This window comes from Sceloporus occidentalis, unplaced genomic scaffold (genome assembly GCF_023333645.1).
Source record: "Sceloporus occidentalis isolate IW3139 unplaced genomic scaffold, rSceOcc1.0.p SCAF_37, whole genome shotgun sequence".
NCBI classification, from domain to species: domain Eukaryota; kingdom Metazoa; phylum Chordata; class Lepidosauria; order Squamata; family Phrynosomatidae; genus Sceloporus; species Sceloporus occidentalis.
Window position 1 is genome coordinate 9,163,237 of NW_028317017.1, and position 23,912 is coordinate 9,187,148.

Genomic DNA, 23,912 nt, shown 5'->3' on the forward strand with positions numbered 1-23,912 from the left:
CAGGCCAGTTTTGTTTTTTGTTTCTGTACCTCAAGAGCATCTTTCAGAGATCCAGCCAACAAGAAGAAAGCAGCAGACTGTTCAAAGCGCTGCTTTCCAAGCAGCGAGAAGGCATTTTTTAGTGCTGCTTTTCGCCATCGGTCCTCCTTAAAATTATGGCTAAAGAACTGGGTCATTTTTTCATCATGCTGGGATCTGTTGGAGAATAATCTTATTTTAGAATGTAAGGTAACATAATATCTATTATATATATACTTATGCTACCCAAAATTCACCATCCAAAACAATCCGTTATTATCTAGTCTACACATACAAGTTATAAGTACTCAACAGCCAACCAGCAGACCAATGCTTTTTAAACTATATGTATAACACATCCAGTAATCTGCTATACAAATGATACAATCTCTAATGTATTAATCTCAGAATAAATTATCATCTTTCCTTATTTTTTTGTGTTTGATAAGCAAACATTACTTGCCTGTACACTAATGAAAAATACTCAGATTTGCATTTTTGTTCCAAAAGGAAAAAACGCATATGCTTGAAGGCTTTACAAAATATTTGCATTCACATGGTAAAGTTTAAAAAGGTTCCAGTATGAAGAAGACTCTCTACCAATCATGTGTCACTCACTTTCCCATTAATAGGACAGCTCTGTGAATGAGTTTTTAGATTTCACACTACTGCACTCCCCACGAAAAATAAATAAATGTACCACAACCATGTAGCAATATATAAAATCTGCCTTCAGCTACAATGTGATAAATGTCTCATTATTAACTGATAGGGAATCGGCAGTGCAGGGTTTGCAACACATGTACTAGTTCCAGCTTCTGTTTTTTTTTAAATCACCATATATTAATGCATCACACTTTTTTTCAACACACACTAGCAAGTCTAGGCTAGTGCGGAGTGCCATATGTTTTTTATATATATTTAAAACATTGTATTACTATTTTTTACCTGAATAAACCCCAAAGCACAGCTTTTTTCTTCATTGCAAGGTAGAAAATGGCTGCATCTAACGGGTCATTATTCCTTTGAAAGGATGCTTTTGCAACCTGTTGAAAAAGTAAAATAAAGTGAAAAACATTAGAAAGTAGTAAGCTTATACATTTAGTATTTAAAAGAAAATACATCAATCAACATACTGGACCTGGACTCAATAATATGATTGTATATAATAGTAAGAGACACAAACACACAATGCATATTCTGCAATGGTAATTTGAAAGGGAAGCTATCATGAAAAGCTGTAGAACGCCTTGTACCAGAGGCGCATTTTGTCTCCGCATCCTTTTAAGCAAATATCCATATTGCCCTATAAACTGTTTAGAGACTGTACAAGGAAGACATTAAAGTAGAATTCTTAGGAATAAAGCTAAGGGAAGTTTTTTTTTGTTTTTTTTTTCAACAAATTCAAGATACCTTTTCTATGCATCTCCGGAGCGTATTAATATTCCTGACCCACCATCCTATTCCCATTGCTCTCAGCTCTGACCACTGTGGGTCACCTCTTTGGATAGCAGGAATCATATTGATTAATTCTTCCTCAGCCTCAGAGTGAAATGCCCAGGCAAAATGACAAGTAGATAGCCCTAAAATATTAACAGATTAATCTTAACATATGCAAACTGTACTTGAGATCAGTGTAAAACAGTCCTATTACAGTGGCTGTAGTCTGGCGCTTCTCCAGTACCAAGTAACAGGTCAATAAATAAAAGTAAGTAGGGATAGCCAAGATTGATCATTCCACTGGGAAACTACAACTATTTAAGGCACAGAAGGAATTATGAACACTTCAGATTTTGGCACGTCAAAAGTCTTTTACTACAACACATTAAAAGCTATCAGTTGGTTATTCCTTGACTACAATGCTGACTCTGGTAAAGCAGCTTAAACAACCCATGCTGTCATTACTGGTGAACAGAAAGTAAAACGTAAGTAATATTATAAAAAACAGTTCCCATGCTGATAAATTTAAATGTAAATGTATACACACCATACCATGTAAAATAAATAAATAAAAACTGTTACCTTGGTGGAGTAACTGAAGTCTGTACAGGGGTGGCAGGGATGTCAAAAGACAAGTGTGCAAACGCATGGCCAGCAAATACCTCAGGCCACACTCATCCAGATTATCGCCCCCTGAAAACACAAAAATGTGTTAAACATAGGCCTAAAACATTGTACACAAAGACCACTTGTAACAGGACATTTTAAATATTGCCTTACAAAGGGGTACAATCATGTGAGTGGTAATTATGATGGGTTCTCTTAATTTTTCAGACCCACTGCACTCAACTGGTTAAACAAGCAAAAGGGTTACAATTAATCAGATCTTTAATATGGTCTCCATTTTGGGAGAAAGTGTGTCTATACTTTTCTGTTCACATTATCAATGTGAATTCCTCTGCTGTATTAGGGTCTGGCTATACTTTAGCTAGCCAATAAAGGTATTATCTTTACCAGATTTGCTCTTTAGTTAACATGGTACAATTCTATACCTTTATCAGCAAAACAGAAAAATGATCTTGGTGTTTTAATGAATGCCATCTGTTGTTTTGCAAAATATAATAATACGCACTTTGCAGTAATGCTATACCTGTTTTTAAAATGGTGTTTTTAGGACAAGCTTTCGGAAGTATCAACCTTCCTTTATCAATTCTGTGGCTTCAGTTTGTATACTCACAAAAGTGCATCTTGAAAACTGTTAGTGTTTGTATTAATAGCATTATTATTGGACAAACAGCAATACTCATAAATTGTATTTATACGACTGGATTAACATTGCTACTCTGAACAGTAGAATATAAGCAAATAAGGTAATTCATAGTTATTAATATTTTGTTTTACCAAAACAATGTTAACCTCCATGTGAAACAATATCTGGGTGCATTTTGTTGCCTGGATTTTTTCTTACAAAAGCGGAACACCAAATGTAACCTACTTACCAGAGTAGTTATTGTCTCTGCTTTCCCCAAGCTCTGTACTCGTTGTGGCCACAGTGTCAGCTAGGGCAACAAGAAACATCTGCTCTAGCCGTGTCAGGCCTGGCAAACTAGAATGCATGAGGTGGCTTGAGAGCACGCTGGCATGCTCACGACCAAAGTAGGTGGGACCATACTGGGAAAGGTTGATAACTTTCGATTTGCTCTCTCTTTTTTCAGTTTCGAAACCAATGAAATCATCAGTTGTTACGTTCTGTACCTGAAATAAATCCGAGTATTGATCACCTGCCTTACTGTCAAAACTGCGTCTAGAGCTGCGGGTCATTTTGGTTGTTTCCTCTGAAGCAGAATATGCTGCATCTTGATCTGCTGAAAGCAGGGCATAGAGTGGTAATGGCGGGATGGAATCGATCTCAGTGTATTCTCGTGTTCCATCTTTTCCCGTAATAATCATGTCCTTTGCAGTACTGCCACTAACACTAATAGTTCGAGAAAGATGGCGTTTAGGTGCGGCTTCGTCTCCGGTATCCAAGTCTTTAACAATTGCGACTTCTCCTGCAATACATTTTACTAAATGTGAAAGGATGGCTTTTGCCCTCCTAACTTTTCCCAAGTCCATGAGTTCAAGAAGTTGAGTTGGGTGATACTGAGGGAGTGTTGGTGATAAGACGTGGGCAGCCTCAAAAAGACCACCATCTTGTATTACAGTTGGACTCCCAAAGACATCATCTACAATTGCAGCCCCATCAATTACACTGGTTTTCTTGGAGATTAACTGTGCTTTTATAGACTCTGGTTGAGGTTGGTCCGCCTCGTCTTCAGCCGCAAAGTTCTCATTATCAAAACACTTCAGACTGTGTTTCCATTGTGCATAAACATGCATTTCACAGTCCATCCCAACTACCAAGATCCCATCCCTTACCCAAGACAAAGATACAGGTAATGAAGGTGTGCCATCGACAGAAGACACCAAATCAATTGATCGGAGAAGGACCCATTTAGATTTTATACCTTGCTTTATACTACCACCTAGTGGTAAAGTAATGACAGCAATCCCATCCTTACTGTTACTTTGATCAGTAACAATGCCTGAAAGTCGTCCATACATAAATATACTGGAACCAACGCCAACAGTTAGTATATGTGAACCGTCTTCCTTTGAAACCCAGTCTAAGTGTACTAAATGCTTGATATTGGGCATTAAATGCTTGTCGTGGTTCAGAAACACATCGGATTTACTGTATACAAACAAATTGCTGTCCACACTAATATGGGCATTGAGCATGCTCCCAACTCTAATTAAGTCATCGAGATGAATTGTTTGCTCTAGGACCCATTCTGATCCACCAGTTGATTCACATTCAAAAAGACAAACGTGCATAGAAAATTCTTTGGAGACAAAGCCGTTATGTTGAATTGGTTGCTTGTAGGCCACGGCAAGTCTGCCCGTGTAAGAACAGCTTACTGCTACTGGTCTCCCTGCTACGGTTACTGCGCTTGCACTCTCAACGTGCCCATCATTCATTAAAGACCATTCCTTCCAGCAATAGATATGTTGGTCCTCGCTGCTCCCACATCCTTCCACTTTCTGCACACTGCACCTCCAGAATCGCACTTTGTTATCTGAACATGTTGTAACAAGCAGGTATGGTGCAAGGCACACTGGATAAATTGAAGAAGAACTAAGGTGGCCTGCAAAGACAAACACACACATATATATATATATATATATATATATATATATATATATATATATTGTACTAATACAAGTAGTAATAAACCAACAGTATTCTAAGTATGGTGCACAATAATTTAATAATTATTTTGTTACTTATGTTTTCCATTTTTTAACTAGAGTACAGCACATCCTTGTCTGTTTCCAGGGACTGGAATACAATTGCCAGAACACAAGGTCATATACAGAATTACATATTAGAGCACAGAGAACCAAGGGTGCCACCTCTTACCTACATGTACCTATGGCTTCTATTTAAGAATAGTCTGAGATTATTAATCATACCTGCAGATGGTGTTGCTCTTATTACTTGTACACCATTTGGGATATCCAGGGCCTGGCTGTACACAAGCCTGGAGCTTAGAATTAGTTTGCTGGCAGTTTGGAGATTAGCAATTGATGCAGACCGTGTCATGGGGCTTGTGCCTGGGGACGCATCAGGTGATGAGACAGCAGTTGGCTGCCCAGGAACAGAAAGCAAGTTTTCTGATGCTGCGGAATCTTCTGCAGGCTTCGCTGCAAAAGCAAAAAAGGAAAAAAGCTTTCTATGACTGCTCAAGACAAAATAATTGAATTAAAATTTCCTTTATCCTTAAGAGAAAATCACCAAGAAAAGCCATGAAAATGTTTTACATCTATTCATAAAGAGGAAAATGCAGAAAACTATGTTGTGAACCAATGTTCTTGGAAATGACTCTGAAACATGGGACACTGCTAAAGGCAATGGGTGGGAATAGGAGTCTAAACAATATAATCGAGGAGGACAAAGTGCATGTAGCCAACTTAATTTTTTTTTTAATCCTGGAATCAGTGAGGCAGAAAACATTTGGATAACTCTCCATATCCTAGTGAAAACACAGCAGTGCTTGAATATGAAAGGTCACTAGTTTATGTCTCCAATTGCCAGGAACCAGCAACCCTGCCTATGGTAGGTAGTTCACTTGACCATTACGCCATTAGATGGCTTATGGGTTGCCTTGCCATTTACAATATATACCCGACTGCTCCTGTCGTTTGTTACAGTGATCAAGGGCCTATTAATACCCAGGCATGTACCTAGCTCAGGCCTAGAGAATTGCATTTGCGTCCTTGTTTCTAACCTGGATTGCGGTCCTGCTACTTATTATTTGGATTTTGACCCTCTACTCATCCCACAGACTAACTCCCCCCCCCTCCCCCAGCCTTCTACCTATCCTAGAGACTAACCCGCCACCTCCACAGCTATGTCTACCCATCCCACGGAAGCAAAATTATTGGAAGACTAGACTATGATTAACCAATTGTCCTCTCTCCAAATGTTGCAGAAGCCAAATGCCATAGTTTTCAGCCAGGCTTTGGGAGTAAGGACTGTTGGTTACATATGTACTTAATATATTGACTTAAGCCACACAAATGTAGACATTACATGGTTCACCGAGTTTAGCTGGCACAAAATTGACTTATTGAGACACCGATATCTTTAGAAGCAAACATATTCGTAAATAAACTCAGACTGGTTCGAACATAGTTTCTTCCAAAAGGGCAGATGCTTACCTACAAAAGCTTGGACAGACTTCAAATGAAGATGCCACATATTTAGAACAGAGCGGTTTTCAATGTCTTTCTCCATTACCACAAGGAAGAATTTTTCTGAAAAAGGTGGTGGTCGATAACCTGTTTGGAGGAGAAGAAAAAAATGGTTAAAAAAAAAAAATACTAGATTCAGATGATGACAAATAAGGTAACAGTTTAATTAGAAATATATCCGTATGCCATAGTTCTCAATCCTACGTTGTGGGTCATTTCATTAAAAACAGCTAGACTATCTAATCTGCCATTTAAAGTCATCAATATAATTACATTTTAATTTATTGAGAGCCAGCTGTTTCAGTAGGGCTATTATAATAGGCGAGAATGAAATATTAAAATTGTCAATACACAAAATGGACAACATTAACAAATGTTAACTGATGAGGTACAGAAGCGCTAGAGGGCCCTGCTCTTGCAAGTTTACAATCTATTAGATAAACAAATAGCCAAGCTGATCATAAATGTTCAACTCTAGGCTTATACTCTTCTACACATACACACAGTTGATACATTTTATTGGGCAAATATATAAAAAACATGTAAAGTTATTATTTTAGCTGGTACCTTGAGATGGCTGGAAGAAGACCTCGGATTCCTTTTCCTTTACTTCCTCTTTATGTGGTTTGTATCCCAAAATGAAATCTTCTTGAAAAACGTGAAGCAACTGTGTACTTGAGCCACACTAAGAATGGAGAAAAGAGCATCACAAATAATCCAACTTTAGTGGGAGGATTGGACAGCAAGGGCATCTGAGGACATGTGCAGCTACTTCCACAACCTGAAAATGCAGTTCTATTCAATCAGTCAGAATTGTATGTAACCTCTTCTTGGATTCAGGAATAAAAGTATGCTATTAGTAAATCTATTAATATAGCATTTTTCATAATATGAATTTTTATCGAAGCAAATATTTTCATGGTACAGGATACAATGTTTGTAGAACATAGATAAATCTACACTTTTACGTAAATGACCAAAGATTTATATACCTTGTCTGTTATCACATCAAGTTCAATGATACACCCAGGTCGAGCAGTGGATTGCTGGCTGACTATATTAAATACTTCACCGATAAGTCTCTAGAACGACACAAATTAAATACATTAATATATACATAAAATGACGGAGCTGCCCCCACTAGACTCCAGGAGTCTGGAACACGGGCAAGTCTGGGATGGGGAGGGTGGCATATATCTGGGGGGCAGACTGGCATAAGTAAGGTGCATTATGAATTAAGGGGGAGGACCTTAAAATGGCCATTGGTTTTCCAAATTTCTGTTTGTATATAACATATGCCGACTAACTGCAGAATAGACACCAAAAATGTTAAAATATATGTATTCCTGTTTATTAGGCAAAATACTGTTTTACCATTCCACGTGTATTTCTTTAAAATAGCACCAAACTATAAGGGTGCGGCATATAATCAGGCCAATATGGTATATTATAGATTATAATAAGAATAAACTCCAGAAACAACCAGTACATTTCACTTCCTATAGTTTCCTTGCCAAAAAACTAACATGCAAAGCTGTTTGTTTGAATGAACTATAGCTCCCAAAGTAAACTTACAGAAGACTCAGGATCAGACAACTCATCAAGCAGCTTTCTTGCATCAACAACTGCTTGATATAATCTCAGATTTGTCCCATCAGAGGCTACAAAGCAGGCACTGGCAGAATTGCAGTAAGTACCTGTAAAACAACGGGAACTCACATTAAACCGATACCGACACTGGTATAGAGTAGACCAGCAATACAAAATATTTAATGCAAATCTAACTTTAAGATACCAAAATATTTTTACAATTGCACAGATAAAATGAAAGTAAAAACGATAACTCACCTAAACAATAACTTGGTATAAGTGTTGGAAGCCATGCAACGTTACAGAAGGCAGCAGTACGAAGAGAGTTGATTCTGGCCAGTTCAGACACTCCCCCGCTGTATGATAAAGGCCCGATAGGATCAACACGCCACAATATGAGTTCACTGTAAATCGCATTAGGGTCGTGAAATGTCTGAGTTGCTGCATTTCTAAAATGTTGCCTAGGGAATCCTTTCAAATTCTTCACTGGATCTTGTACTTCATTTTTCCTCTCCAGTTCCAATGAACCCTCGGAGTCTGGTGTTACCAGAACATTATGATGAGAGGAGGTTAGCAGCAGAGGCAGAACAGAATGACAAGCCAGATCATTCAAGTGGAATCTGTGCCCACAATACCTAAACTTGTGGGTCACTGTAAGCACACTGGTGAAGGCAGATTTATCTCCAAAGGTAACTGCCCACTGATTTAACGAGCCATCAATATGCTTTGACACCATCATAACTGTTGAGGAACTCACACTTGGAACATCTCTTAAAGAGTTTACAGATGGGACACCTGAAATAATCTTTCCTTCTTCCCTCAAGATGGCTGAAGCAGGCTCGTTGGCAGAGGTAATACAAGCGTACATCATAATATTTTTGCTGAGAGAGCTGGCATCTCCAGAAGGAAAAGCAACAGGAATCCGGGAAGAAAAGGAAACCTAAAACAAATATATTTTGTTATGTTCTTGCTACTAATTTAATGACAAACAGATACTGGTTGGAGTAGGCTTTTGGGTTTTTTAATTCTTTCTAGAATGGAACCTAATACCAACCAACCCAATGCTATAAAATCTAAGCAATTACTATTATTATACTACTACAAAATCACTATACCCCAAGGTTCAACAATGGACATTTTTGGGGCTTTCTAGGTTTTGGTAATTTTTTTGACTGGTCAGAAGGAAAGTTATAAAAAATATAATGTAAAAGATCTACACATTATAGAAATATACCTGTATTTGTCTAAAGATTCCTGGATTGTACTCATCCAAATAGTTAACGTGCCACAACAGAAAGGTACCATCCACTGGGTGAATGGTGAAGAGCATATCGGCATTCTTGTTCCACTCTGAGATGAGCGATTCAATTTTCCGGTCTAATAATACTGTGGGAAGAGGCAGGGCGGTACAAGGTGATGTACTTTTGGTGCTCAAGTCTCTCTCTGCTTCTTCATGCTCAGGTGAGCCAGACAATGATCCTCCACCCTCAGGCTCTCCTAGAATAACAGAATAAGCATGAAACAAGCAGTTTCAAAGAACAAACACTGGTTATTTAAATTCACCTCCTTTACATATTAAAACCAAAATCCAAATTGAATGATATAGGACAAAGAAGGGGGTTAAAACGTTGAATAGTAAAGATAAATTACAGATCGGGGTCCACTTACAAAGTCGTGTTTATAAAATGCTAAATGTGGAGCAAGCAATGGGACGTTTTGCACTTTGATTAGTAAAAACATTTGTCAGGTGATCGCACTAACCTCATATTTATTAGGAGCAAATGTTTGTTGTAAGCAACTCTGAATACGGTTACACAATTTGACCTACTTCAAAATGCAAGACCAAGTGTAAAAGTATAAAAGGCCTACCATTATCCAGATTCATGAGCAGGCCCTCCTCATCTTCCTCCTCCTCCTCCTCCTCCTCCCCTCCGTTGTTGGTCTCTTGCTCCACTATTGTTTTCAAATACTGAATACATTTTTCAATTGATGAAGTAAAATGTAATTCCTTATTATTTAGCCAGTGGACAACAAAGCCCCCGTATCCTTCCTCCAGGTTAAATGCTGTTCCAGCCAACACAGATGGAATATCTGTATGAATGAAAAGAAACATTATTATGTAAAACTTAGCAAGTCTGCTTTGTTTCAAGGACACATTTAAGAAGTAATTTTTTTTACTATTTATGATGCACAAAAGGAATTTTAGTAAATATGACCACCACATGTTTTAATAACTCAAGTGCAAAATGGGAAGTTACATACAGTGCTTGGCCTACTGACAAGGATTAAATATTTGATGATGACGACACAATGATAAAACATTGCCGTTGAGAAGGTTGTGTGCCAAGAATGTGTAGTTACAAAACAACCTTTGGCAAGATATACTGTATGGACACTGAAAATAAATCTGTGGCACATTACACCTGTTACTACATATGAGATACCAATGAAATATTAATCTACGCATTTATCGGTGACCAGGTTGGCATGACCCACAGATCAAGTGTTGAGCTCTTTAAAGAGCCCACAAGAATAGACAGAAGAAAGTGGCCTTCACCTGTGTTTGGATTTATACTTGCTGCTATATGGAAGTGACATAAGGAATTGGCGTGATGAGAGATGTGGCGATGGGTATCATGTTGGCTTGGCTGACTAGGCAGTAATTCTGTGTGAGCAGCAAGGACGGAGGATCGCCTTCTGCCCCTTCTTAAATGCTTCAAATGATGAATTGTCTAAAGTAGAGAGAGAAAAAATGACATATTTAAAAAAAAAAATTAATAATGTTAATTCAGGGGGAAAAAAAAATATGACAACAATAAAAAATGCAGACAATCAGACTTACAGTACCACGACATATTAACAGAAATGCACATTTAAAAAACCTTTTGTTCCTCATGCTTGGGACATTCTACAAGAGAATATTAAACCTAGAAGTATATTGACATGGAATAAGTGCCTTAACCCTTTGTGTTGCATTGGGGTGATAAGTAATTTGTTTCATTCCTTTATTTCCAAATACACTAGTCAACCCAGGATACAAGCGGTATCATCCAGCCATTTCAACAGTACTCCTGGTGTGGGACCTAAATACCCCAGACCTTGATGTGTAGATTAGAGATTATGTACACAAGTACTTTCATTTTAGCTGACTCCTATGCAGTATACATTTTGGCTTGCCCCAGGACACATATCACAACATAAGCAAAATTAGAGGGGAAATGAATTACAATTCCAGTACATTAAAAAAAGCAAGCCCTTGGAAGAGTTGTCATACAACACCACAATCCTTGTACAAAGACACAATGTAACATGTTCGGAATCATAGGTATCAAATATTTCTACCATTTATCCTAGAAGTGCAGATATGCTGATGTATGATTGCATCTATTGTCCCAATACATTAAGCATAATTTGCAAATACATTTCAAGGAAATTCAAATTATAAGCAGTGACGTATCCCAGCTTGGGCCTAGGGTGGCAGGTCCAAGGTGGCAGCAGTCTCCAGGAGACAGAGCTCCCTCTCTGAGATCAAACCCCTGTAGGGACAGTCAGTGGCGGAACTACCGGGGTCGCGACTGCGACCGGGCCCTGGAGTTCTGCCAGTCAGGGGGGCCCAAGGGGTGCTGAGCGGTCGTTTTCAGCAACCGCTCTGCACCCTTCTGTCCAGTGGCGTCGCCCCCCTGCCGAATTTGGAATAAAGTCGCAATGCGACTTCAAATCCAGTCTTTTTAATTTTTTTTAATGTGGAGGAGAGAGAAGGTGCGGCCCGCGTAGGATCGGCAGCCAGGGCAACCGATCTTACGCGGGCCGCACCTCGAGCCAGGCTACTTACCTGTGGGAGGGTCTTCTGTACTGCATAGAGGAAGCGGAACCTAGCAGAGTTCACGTGACATCACATGACTTCTCCAGTCCTGCTTCCTCTGTGCAGTACCAGAGAACGCAGAGGGAGGCCGCGCCCTCTGCTGAAGTCTGTGAGCGGCATCGAGGAGCTGCAGTGCAGGTTAGGGGGTGGGGAGGGTGTTTGAATGAGTATGCGTGATTGAGGGGATTAATCTGTGAATGAATGAGTATACGAATGAATGAGTGTGTGTGTGAGATAGCATGGGTGTGTAAGTGCTGTAACCTAGGCATGATGGGACTGTGATTGCTGTTAGCAATCACACTCCTATCATGCCAAGTCAGCCAGTACATGCTGAAACGTAGCTAGCTGCCCCCCTTGTGTATTGATGCTGCCAGCAGTATGGGGTCTACACATCACTTACAGCCACCCTGTACCAGCATGTACTGGCTGACCTGGCATGATAGGAGTGTGTTTGCTAACAGCCTAGGCACATGCCTAGGTACCAGCATTTACTGGTTGCCTGGGTATGTTAGGAGTGTGATTGCTGTGTGGGCAGCGTGGACACCAGGGCTGGCTTTGGGGGTGTGCAACCTGTGATCTATGCCTGTAATTTAGGGGGTTTTAAATATACCTTTTAATGATGGAATTCACATAAAAACACATCATTAAAAGGTATATTTAAAACCCTTCCTTGCACTTTACTTACAGTAGGAATTATTTAATTTATATTTATCCAGAGATAAAATGCCCTCCTGAAGTTGTAGTGACTTCAGGGGACAAAACGTTCAATCATTTAGTGGAAAAGTTATTTATTGTGTTATATTTATTTCAAGGATTAGTCGCACTCAAATGTGGCTTCACGCTTCCCATGATCAAGTATTATTTTAGCCCAATAACAAAAGTATAATTCCATAGCACATTACTTTTGGAAATTATGAATGTCCCCCCCAGTTTGACTGTGGTATCTTGTGTGCCCCCCTATATATTGTTTCTAGAGTCGCCACTGCTTCTGTCTCATCTGCTCCCTGCCACCGCCGCCTGCCTCAGCGCTGCCCCGACTGCAGTGGTGGGAGCGTGAGACGTCATATGCCGGCGCTGAGCAGTGAAGCCGTGCACACCGTGGCAGAGCAGCGAGACAGAGGCCTTGCGTCCCCACCGCAGGACTGCACGGTAGGTGACCTACAAAGGGGGGTAGGGAGTAGATAGTGAGAAGGGGAGGGTAGATAGTGAGAAGGGGGCTAGGGAGAGGGTAGATGGGTTGGGGGTGGGGGGGCCCTTAACAGATTCTCGCACCGGGGCCCTGAGGCTTCTAGTTACGCCCCTGGGGACAGTTACTACTGGTCTAGTTAAGCCATGCTGGCTCAGCAGAGTCTCCATGGACTTCGTTAAAAGGCACAAACCATGGAAGTGGAGGGCTTAGGCAGCCACAAAGGTAAATATAGAACTAACTATAAGTTTATCTGCTCCTGTACTGTAGGTGTAGAAATGAGTGAACCTTACCTCAAGCGCATGCTCAATCTTGTCCTTCTTCCCAGCATATGCCAGACTGCTGCTAGAGCTGCTATGCTCAATAATTTGACCACCAAGCAAACTGTCCTCTGGCAGCAGGGTCTCCGACCAGATGCGACAAATGCCATCCTGACAGGATGTGAGCAACACATTACAAACAGAGCCCCTAAAAAATAGGAGAGACACATTTGAAATGGGGCAGCCACCATGATTTTGGAAGCATGGAAACTTGTGAATATATGAAAGGAGTGTATATGTCACATAACATATAATATGTAAAATCAATACTGAGCTCTCAGAGTTCTACAGCTGGTGGTACTAGTTGATTCCAAATTCATAGTTTATAACTAAAAGAGTGGTGGGTGTTACTATTATTAACTCTATACGAAACCTTAGTTTGGGGCGCCAATGCATAATTTATTTTGTTTATTGAATTGTGAAAAGTAAAAAAGGTAACTTCATGAAGATAACATGATTCCAATTACAAAAAAAGTATTAACATTGTTTTTATTAATGCTAGAAATGAGTGAACCTCTATTTGAGGTGTGTATATGGATCTCATAACCTCCAAGCCATGAATAGGGTAGATATTTTTTTTTTATTATTATTAATATTATTTTAGAAGAATGAGCAGGCTTCCTTTTAGGGAAGTAAGGAATTTTATAGGTACACATATTACATTTTATTTGGACAATTAACGCGTCTGACTTCCCTTAAGAGTGCTGAAGGAATTTTTATCCATTCTGCCTTTATATGAATTAATTCAATTAAAAGGGTATTTAACTTAATTTCATGGATTTGTGCATTTTCAACCTTACTGCGTGTATTTATGTCACACATTACAATTCTGAACCTAAAGACATGGGTTACAGCAGAGAAAACAAACAAACAAATACATTTGGGAACCACTTTACCCACATTCCTAGTTTGTATGACATTTCAGCCATTTTGGAATTATATTTGATATATGAAATAAATGAAGAAATATTACAATGCCTGTATATTTGAAATCTGCTTTCTGTTGAAAACATATATTGGTTCCATGGCCTTACAAATCGATAAATTTGTTGGAAATCTCTACTAAATGGTCATTAAAGAAGCATTCTGCAGGAAAATGTGTTTTGAAGGAAAAAGAAATCCATGCGAGTCTCTACTCAATCCCTAAAAATGTCCTTCAAATCATAAGGGTATGATCTTTTAAGTTCAGTTTTACCCTAGCCACTTATGAAATATTCCCTTTTTAAAAAAAAATAAATGATCCCATGCAGTAACTGAAGGGTATTATTTCCTACCGTGGCATGAACCTGCTTGTGTTTCTCCAAGAAAACCCAATCACAGCTCTAGGATGTGCCAAGTACACAAATGAAAAGTGTGGGTTCAATGAAATTCCCTTTTTTTCTTCACTTTCTTGTGGCAAGAAAGAGGATTTCCATCCAGTGAGAGGATACCACACCTTAAGGAGACAATCATCCTGTTGAGAGAAAAGGGCATGTTCTAAATAGATCATACAAATCATGGTTTTACAAATATTTTTCAAAAAGACAATCAGATAAATTTGAGCCATACAGTATATCAGGCCATATATGAAAGCGCATAGTATATCTAGGACTGAACTACTGTATGTTTTTGGTTTTATAAACATATTATGAGCTCCAGAGGACCGATACCATTTAGGCAGTTGAATATAAACTGGGAAAAGGTTTACAAGGCAAACACTGAAAAGAACCAATGATTGCAAGATACAGCAAGAGAAAATATATCTGTAAACTGTATAAAAGATATAAACCAAGCTAGATTGTAAGCTCATTTGAGCAGGGTACTATTCACTTGTTGTTTCTGTAAGTCAAATTGTTATGTTTTATACTACTTGTTACGTGCTGTCTACCAATTGTACAGCGCTACGGAATTTGATGGTGCTATATGAAAACAATAATATTAATAGTTTGTTGAAAAATTTAATCTTTCTAATGTTAAAGAAAAAACAGACAACTTTAAGAGCACATTTTTAGAGAAAACCGTAAATCCCATCATGATCAGCTTAGTATCCAACACAGACGTAATACGCTTATAAAGCAATAAAATGGATCAACAATAGAAAAACACTTATTAAAAGCATTAAAAATATATTATTAATGAAGGTATTGGTTTTAAAGGGCCAAGGTACCCAACTCAAACATAATCCAGATACTTTACTGGGTGCTTCTTTCACATAAATTCTGCTCATAAAGATGAGTACCTTTCTGCTTAAAAAAAAAAACCCCAAAAAAACCAAAACATGTGGGATGATTAAGACACAGTAATTTCATTGTTTAAGGATATGATGAAGAGCCAGTCTTCAATGCATCCCTTGTCTTCCATGATATATATATAAATCCACATTTTAATGATTTGAATTTATTCAGTAGTCACACATTAGATTAGATGCGTACATTATATGTACGCATAAGGTGACCTTATTGTACAACAGGTCTTCTAATTATTAACTCTACAGAAGGTAACATCTGTATTTTGTGGTATAAATCCCCGTTCATCCACAGAGAACTTGGGATGTATTAAATAAAACACCAGGGTGATTCCCAAGGTCAAAATACAACGGCAGCCAGACGAGTACAGATGCGTCACACCCATGATGAAAATGGAAACAAATTGTCAGCTGAAGCGGAGGCAGCAAACGCCTTCTAGCTGGAAGTCTCCAAATGATACCATCTGTTACAAAATCCTACAGCAGATAATCGTGGGATCTGAAACATGACTTTGTCAGATATAGAGAAACAAAATGTTGCACCTTAAAAGCCTCAGTATTTCAAGGCAAAATGCAGTGTATATAGTGTATCCCCCCTAAAGATCAAAATATCCCTACAAAAAAAGGTTATAGGTACTGTATAGGTCAGGCGTGCAACATGCGGCTCGCGGGCCAAATGCGGCCCGTGTGAACTAGAGGTGCGGCCCGCGTGAGATCGGCAGCCAGGATCACATAATCACAAGCCCTGCCGCTTACTTGTGGGAGGGTCTATTCTCTGCTCCAGTCCTGCCTCCTCTGTGGGGAGAACGAGGGAGGCCGCGCCCCCTACTGAAGTCTGTGAGCGGCATCGAGAGCTGTAGTAGGTAAGGGGGTGGGGGAGGTTGTTTGAATGAGTATGCCTGTGAGGGAATGAATGCGTGAATGAATGAGTGTGTGTGTGATAGCATGGATGTGTAAGTGCTGGAACCTAGGCATGATGGGACTGTGATTGCTGTTAGCATGATAGGAGTGTGATTGCTAAGTCAGCCAGTACATGCTGAAACCTGGCTAGCTGCCCCCCTTGTGTATTGATGCTGCCAGCAGTATGGGGTCTGCACTTACAGCCACCCTGTACCAGCATGTACTGGCTGACTTAGCATGATAGGAGTGTGATTGCCAACAGCAATCTGCTAACAGCAATCACAGTCCCATCATGCCTAGGTTCCAGCATTCACTGGTTGCCTGGGTATAAAAAGAGTGTGTTTGCTGTTAGCAATCACATTCCTATCATGCCAAGTCATATTGTTGATTTTTTTTGTCCAATTGTGGTGTGTACTTTTATTAAAAGTGTGGTTACACACTAAAATTGGACAAAAAATACAATGCCCAGCCAACCAGTACATGCTGGAATCTGGGTATGCCTGAGATTGCTGTTAACAATCATAATATATAATTTTTTTGTACAATTTTGGTGTAAAACTTACTTTTATTAAAAGTGTGTGGGGGGGTAACTTTCAGTTTCGGCTAAGTGAACCCTGAATTTTCGATTCGGTCCAGAATTTTCTTTTTAGTGAATCCTTAAAATAAATAGAACTATTTTATTTTTACTTATCCAGAATCCTGAATTTGTAGGCCCAGAAATCCCAGAAATCAGTGAGAGGAAAGTAAAGTTTTTGTGTCATTTACTTTATTTTAATCTGCATATTTTATTAAAGACCATATATTCTCACAGTGAAAAATGAGTGCGGCCCTCGCACGTATACAATTCTGATGAAGTGGCCCACTGCAGAAACAACTTGGACACCCCTGGTATAGGTGCTACAGATGAACAGTGACCCAATTTATGTTCGGCAACATGCCCCGATTACAGTAATACTATGTTTTTTTTATATGTTCAAAAGGGTCGCATTCGTACTTATTACCTATTTCCCTATATTAAACATTTATGAATACTACTGGCTTAAGAGGTTTGGAGGTAGTGTGTTATATATATATATATTATGTATGTATATGTATATAAACTTGTAGTGGTACGGTCAAGGTGACATCACTGGCCTAACAATTCTGCTGATTGCAATACGTGCAATCATTCGCCAGGAGAAGCAATCAGAGATCCCAGAAGGGCATGCGTGATCAGGCATTCCCTATAGAGCAGTGTAATAGCGTTGTTTGAGGGCCATTAACGGGTTAAAGGGAAGGCGACTAGGACTTTTCTACTTAAAATATAAATTACAGTGTAAAATACAGTGCTTTATCTAGAAATAACGAAAACCTGTTTTTATGGGAGCCACACAAGAAACTAAGCAAATTACTTTAGAAATTCTTATGTATTTCGTAAGACCTTTCAAGTAATAATTTATTTAAGAATACTGCCTCTGTAGCTGAATCATTATTTATTTAAAATGCCTTACCTTCCCTGCAGTGGCAAAGTATTCACCATCTGGGGACCATTTCATCAAGTGTACAGACACTGCAGTCCTGTTAAAAAATAAAATGTATCATTTATAGCCTGGATGTAATGATTTAAGGAATATGGAAATCAGATTAATAAATAAAGCAGTCCAACTCTCAATTCTATTTCAAATCTGTTGTGACACTATACACAAAGTAAAAAAATTTATGCTTTGATATTTCAGTCTATCACTGGATTCATATACATAGTTTATAGTAACTAGATAAAACAGCCTGGGTTAAGCCACTGTAATTAGAGGTAGAAATGCCCATTTCATGTCAGTGATCTATGAGACAAAAACATTTACATTGCCTGTTATAATGAAATATCAACAGCATCTGCTTGACCGGTGGTCATCTGCTGACATTTGCCTGCATACACAGGCATGGACGGGGACTGGCAGCACATATTCAGTAATTGTTTAATTACATTTACTATGTATGTTGGAAATAGTTTTGAACAAAAGTATAACACAACATCTAAAATATAGTGTTACCCCCTTTCTGAACACTAAGGTGAGCCACAGGCCTTAAACTTTAGTACAGAAAAATATATTAAATTTAATTTAGAACATCTCTATGAGACGGTTGCTTCATTTCCCATATACATTGTCTCGCATTAGTACGGAGGTGAAATAAAGACTTCTGAAATAGAGTAACGTTTCTGCAGAATAAACCTAACTGAAAGCACTGAAACAATGGCTATATGTTAAAATGGACAGTCTAATGTCTTTCATATGCATTCTCATTTAGCAGAAGTTTCAAAGTACTCTCTGTACTTTAATATGTTTTCTTCCAAAATGAAAAAAGCACATACCTGACCTAGAAGTTGCAGGAGCTCCCCTCCTCCGCTGGGGCTCGACATTTATTCCCATCGATTGACTTGAATTGTTCAAGCTGCCAATGGGAACGCTTGCCACCCCCAGACCCACGTCTACATAGTTCATCAAACCAGCACATGAGCTGACTGGCGGTAAGTATTTCACGTTCAGGGAGGTATTGTCAGCTGAAAACATCCCCTGCACTGCAAATACCTGAGAAGGGGTAAATGCCTGGGGGGAATTCTGTAAGATTCCCTCTCGCATTTGCAAAATGGACACCTGGAAAACTTAAATATGCATTCAAGAGCAAATGATGGCTGGGGTATCCTTTTTAAAGCCCCAGTTTTCAAACAGTTAAAATAATAGAGATGCACCTGTCATGCAAACATTCTAGTGTCCATTAAAAATGGCTCTCTACAGCCATCATAAGCACGTCAAGCAGCCAATCAGTGGCATAAAAACACGACCATGGAAGGTGCTTTGGAGCTGCAACTTCTCCTAGATGTATCAGCACTTACGGCACTTATTTCTTCCAGACCACTTTTGGAATTTATCTATAAATTTGAACACTATTGCAAAGCAAGCTGCTAAGTATTATCAACACTCGGCATTGTCGGCTTACAGAACAGTCATGTTCTAGCCTTTTATTTAAATAGGAAAGCATCTGAAGCTTCTTATAGCAAAGCACATAAAAGCATTTGTGTGCATAAGCCTCTCCCTGTGATCAGTGCTGCACCCAGATACCCTGCATGAAAACCATTCGTAAAACCAATCCATGTTAGAATCGAAAAACGAAGAGGGCATGACTGCTTCTTTAAAAACGGGCGAACTGAACGAAAGCCTAAGAGTCACGAACTTCCCCACATATACAGTCACCTAAGAAACGTTATGTTGTCATTTTAGACCACACTGGTTCCCTTTGCAACAAGCAGCTTGTCAACTGATTCTTCTCAGCTTACTTGCATTGCCAGATACAGTTCCAGTCATTCAGGGACGGATGAACATTATCCTGTGTGATGTGGCTGTCAATATCATCTTCGTCCTCTTCTAGAATATCGCTTGATGGTGGAGCCCATAATTGTAAGCAATCAGTGGCTGTCAACAGCCTGTTACCTGTAGAAGGTTATGTACGTGTTACAGAACAAGTCAATAATCTAAATTTCCAACAAGGATTATTGTGAATAAACAAGTGCCCATTTTCCCCATGCAGAGCTCTTTAAAATAGTTTACAGAACAAATATATAATTTGGGTATCATAATTCAGATTAATAGACAATTTGTAAAAAAAAAAAAAAAACAAATAAAAAATGGTGCTTAGAAATCTTCTGGGATAAAATATCTAGATCCTTAAGATGACGTAACTAGCAACCCATTTTCCAACTGTGACTGTGCTATCCTAAAAATTCCATTGTGAAATACGACATCCTAAAGAAAGAGACACACTGAAGTATAATACAAATTTAGCAAAATTCTCCAATGTTCTTGCACATAAATATTCTGAAAAATATGCAAATGCCACGCTTACCTTGAGGATCCCATGCCAAGTTGTACGTCACAGAACTAAGAAAAAACTGGCCGGTTCGCACCCACTGGTATTTTAACTGCTGAAAGAGAAAAATATAAAAGCTACTCCTTTTCAAATAAACACTAACGCTTCTTGTTATAAATCCAACAAGGGTTGGATTAATTAAATACAATGATAACAAATTTTCATTTGTAGAGTCAGTTATTATAGATGAGCAGGGGAGGGCTGGCAGCCTAAGGCCTGGGGGGCAAGTCAAGTGAAGTGGCTCCGCCCCCTCGCACTCACCTTTCACCCCTCACGCTGCTCCCATCACTATGCGGCCATCAGACTGCTGGAAACTTATCTAAACGGCCGCTGGGTGCTGATGCCACCGGCCGGAGCTACTTTAATCCTTTTTTTTATTTATTTAAATATGCTGGATCGGCTTGCCATATTATAAATAAATAATTAAAGTATTAAAGTAGCGCCGGCCGGCCGGCAGCATCAGCACCCAGCGGCCGTTTAGATTCGATTTCCAACAATCTGATGGCCGCATAGTGATGGGAGCAGCGTGAGGGGTGAAAGGTGAGTGCGAGGGGGCGGAGCTTTCACCCCTCTCGCTGCTCCCATCACTTGGCGGCCATCGCATACGGCCGCTGGGTGCTGATGCCGCCGGCCGGCGCTGCTTTAATACTATTTTTTTTTTCATTTAATAGCCGATCCGGCTTGCCATATTACATTTAAAAAAAAAAGTATTAAAGTAGCGCCGGCCGGCGGCATCAGCACCCAGCGGCCGTTTAGATTAGATTTCGGGCAGCCTGGGGGGGCAATTGCCCCCCTGCCCAGCCCACCCCTGTAGATGAGATCATCATAATGTTCACTATAAAAAAGGTGACTACCACAAATTATAGCTATATACATGCTGAGAGGGTGCGTACAAAATTTATGCTGGGGGACGCAGAAGTAAAAAAAAACCAAAATTGGGCTACTTAAAACGTCCTGTAATACATAGTAGCTTTAATTCTTATACCAAATCTCTGCTTTGGTGCAAATTACCTCTTACTGCTTAAATGTCAAAAGCAACATGCAAATCATTAAATATGACAGTAAAATTATTGGTTATCACACATATGCATCTTCGAAAAAGATTAATCCCCACTGACAAATGGATGTAGAAGTTAAAGGGTTAATCTTGATCTACAAGTCTATTTCTGTGACTGGGAAGGTGTTGATGATGTGCTGTTTTCTCCCCACAGACATATGTTAAAATATGTGCTGTATTTCCAACATGGAAGAATAAGACATGTGAATGACACAAATGTTATACTTACGCTGTTGCGTTTTTGGGAATTTATTATACCAAGAGGTTCGAAAATGCAAACTGTATTTCCATACGAGGCTGCAATCTTTGGGAGGCAAAACAAATTGAGTAAAATACATTGCGTGGTTTTTCGACATTTTGCTACGACAAACCTATATATCACATATTCTGGCACACTTGTGTGTGGTTCGGGGGTCATATACTAGGACATTTATACAGTAAACCTTAATGACAATTTATTCTCCTACATTCATGCAAAAAGACTTAACCAAGACAAGTTTCTCTACTCTTAAGGAAAAAATAAACATTACTTCTATTAAAAGTAAGATTTGCATCGTCTTTATCTCAAAGTAACAGTCTAGCCCCCCAATTTTTTTTTTATGCATGGTGGAGTCTATTTTCCAAGGTCTGGTGCATATAAACATTTAGTTATTGGAGTTAGAATATAGCCGATGATCCCATTAACCATTAATAAAAAAATACTTTACTTGTCAAGATACAGCAAAGAAGAGAAATAAAAGGAAACCGCTAACAGACATCATCATAAGATAAAACAGTTGTAAAGTCTTACCCGGCCCTGCTGCTGGGAACACTCCACACAGCTAACCTGGATGTTTCCATGTTTAGCACCTGGAATTATTTGGACGCACTCAAAATCATTGGCTAGTATAACAATGTCACACCCTGATCCATAGGCCTACAGAGAAAGAAAAAAAAAAAAAAAAAAAAAAAAAGGACATTGTAAAGTCACAAAATAAAAAGAGTAAAAATTAAAAAATAACGTTATGCACAACAATACATAAATGTAGAATTCTACCTGCACAAAGTTTCTTTTGTGATGCCTTTTATCCTAGGCAAATATCAAGGAGGTATAGGCGATCAAGGCATTAGCCGTGTAGCAAAGTGGTGGGTCTTCTTCATCCTTTACTAGACATTAACCAGTTGGATGTGAAGTCTGGCTCAACCTTCAGTTTGCTGCAGGATGCCTGTTGCTCTAGTTTACATTTGTGCAATGGTGTTTGTGTTGCCTATGCTATTGTCCAACGTTATTAATTACCAATAAAGTAATGCTGCCACAGTTAGCTTGAAAATAAACATTTCTTAGCTCACAGGAGCCATATCTGTGTTGAAATACATACACCCCTCATACTTGCCTTAAATGCCTACCTATGAGACAAGGAGCCAATTTACACAGAAACTCATAGAACAACCTTTACCTTTGTAGTGGATAATGGGCTGCCGCATGGATTAAGTTAAAATAAACTTACAGGTAGTAACATTTTTCTATCCCTCACATCAACATGTACAACAGCAGTTATGAGAAAAGCAGATTGCTAGAAGAAGGGTTAAGTCTTCACAATTGCTTGGAAGACTTTACTACCACCACTTTACACCAGAAAACTCAAAAGTCAACTTATGTCGTACTTGTCCATGATGATGTCATAGCTCTGATGGAGCTGCATTAGCGAGCTGGCTGAATGCCAGCCAGTGATGGTACATGCCAAGCTGAGCCCAAAACAATAAACACCATCACATATTCACAAGAGTGATGGTCCTTTTTTAACACCATTTGGTCACCTGCTTTTAAGGGTTTCAAGTTCCATTAACATCATGATCATTATGAGTGATTATCACAGATCAGACGGTAGCCTGGAGTTGTAATGGCTGCCAGCCTATTGAGCGATTCCTTGCCTTAAAAGGATTCACTGCAGTTATGCACAGTGGGGCAAAAAAGTATTTAGTCAGCCACCAATTGTGCAAGTTCTCGCACTTACAAAGATGAGAGAGGCCTGTAATTTTCACCATAGGTACACTTCAACTATGAGAGACAGAATGAGACAAAAAAGTCCATAAATCACATTGTCTGATTTTTAAAGAATTTATTTTCAAATTATGGTGGAAAATAAGTATTTGGTCAATAACAAAAGTTCATATCAATACTTTGTTATATACCCTTTGTTGGCAATGAGAGAGGTCAAACGTTTTCTGTAAGTCTTCACAAGGTTTTCACACACCGTTGCTGGTATTTTGGACCATTCCTCCATGCAGATCTCCTCTAGAGCAGTGATGTTTTGGGGCTGTCGCTGGGCAACACGGACTTTCAACTCCCTCCAAAGGTTTTCTGTGGGGTTGAGATCTGGAGACTGGCTAGGCCACTCCAGGACCTTGAAATGCTTCTTTGCCCGGGCAGTGTGTTTGGGATCATTGTCATGCTGAAAGACCCAGACACGTTTCATCTTTAATGCCCTTGCTGATGGAAGGAGGTTTTCACTCAAAATCTCACGATACATGGCCCCATTCATTCTTTCCTTTACACGGATCAGTCGTCCTGGTCCCTTTGCAGAAAAACAGCCCCAAAGCATGATGTTTCCACCCCCATGCTTCACCGTAGGTATGGT

At 39.2% G+C, this 23,912-nt stretch overlaps 1 protein-coding gene across 8 annotated transcripts in view; it reads right to left on the reverse strand.

The window, feature by feature from the left end:
• The window catches only part of LOC149297814 (dmX-like protein 2), a 54,302-nt gene that overhangs the window by 20,059 nt on the left and 10,331 nt on the right, over positions 1-23,912 (reverse strand). For 3 of the 8 annotated variants that reach the window (XM_089488355.1, XM_089488353.1, XM_089488350.1), the window contains exons 2-22: positions 22,085-22,210; positions 21,524-21,598; positions 20,214-20,292; positions 19,648-19,801; positions 17,828-17,894; positions 14,488-14,666; positions 13,187-13,361; positions 10,403-10,577; positions 9,674-9,936; positions 9,080-9,337; positions 8,104-8,785; positions 7,831-7,952; positions 7,248-7,337; positions 6,823-6,940; positions 6,223-6,342; positions 4,975-5,205; positions 2,958-4,646; positions 2,041-2,151; positions 1,432-1,601; positions 967-1,064; positions 30-195 (exon numbers count right to left, since the gene is read on the reverse strand). In XM_089488355.1, coding sequence (XP_089344481.1) covers positions 30-195; positions 967-1,064; positions 1,432-1,601; positions 2,041-2,151; positions 2,958-4,646; positions 4,975-5,205; positions 6,223-6,342; positions 6,823-6,940; positions 7,248-7,337; positions 7,831-7,952; positions 8,104-8,785; positions 9,080-9,337; positions 9,674-9,936; positions 10,403-10,577; positions 13,187-13,361; positions 14,488-14,666; positions 17,828-17,894; positions 19,648-19,801; positions 20,214-20,292; positions 21,524-21,598; positions 22,085-22,210 — 5,148 coding nt within the window. Of the gene's footprint in view, positions 1-29; positions 196-966; positions 1,065-1,431; positions 1,602-2,040; positions 2,152-2,957; positions 4,647-4,974; positions 5,206-6,222; positions 6,343-6,822; positions 6,941-7,247; positions 7,338-7,830; positions 7,953-8,103; positions 8,786-9,079; positions 9,343-9,669; positions 9,937-10,402; positions 10,578-13,186; positions 13,362-14,487; positions 14,667-17,827; positions 17,895-19,647; positions 19,802-20,213; positions 20,293-21,523; positions 21,599-22,084; positions 22,211-23,912 lie in introns of all 8 variants that reach the window. The other 5 variants (XM_089488354.1, XM_089488352.1, XM_089488351.1 and 2 more) reach the window with 5 other exon arrangements.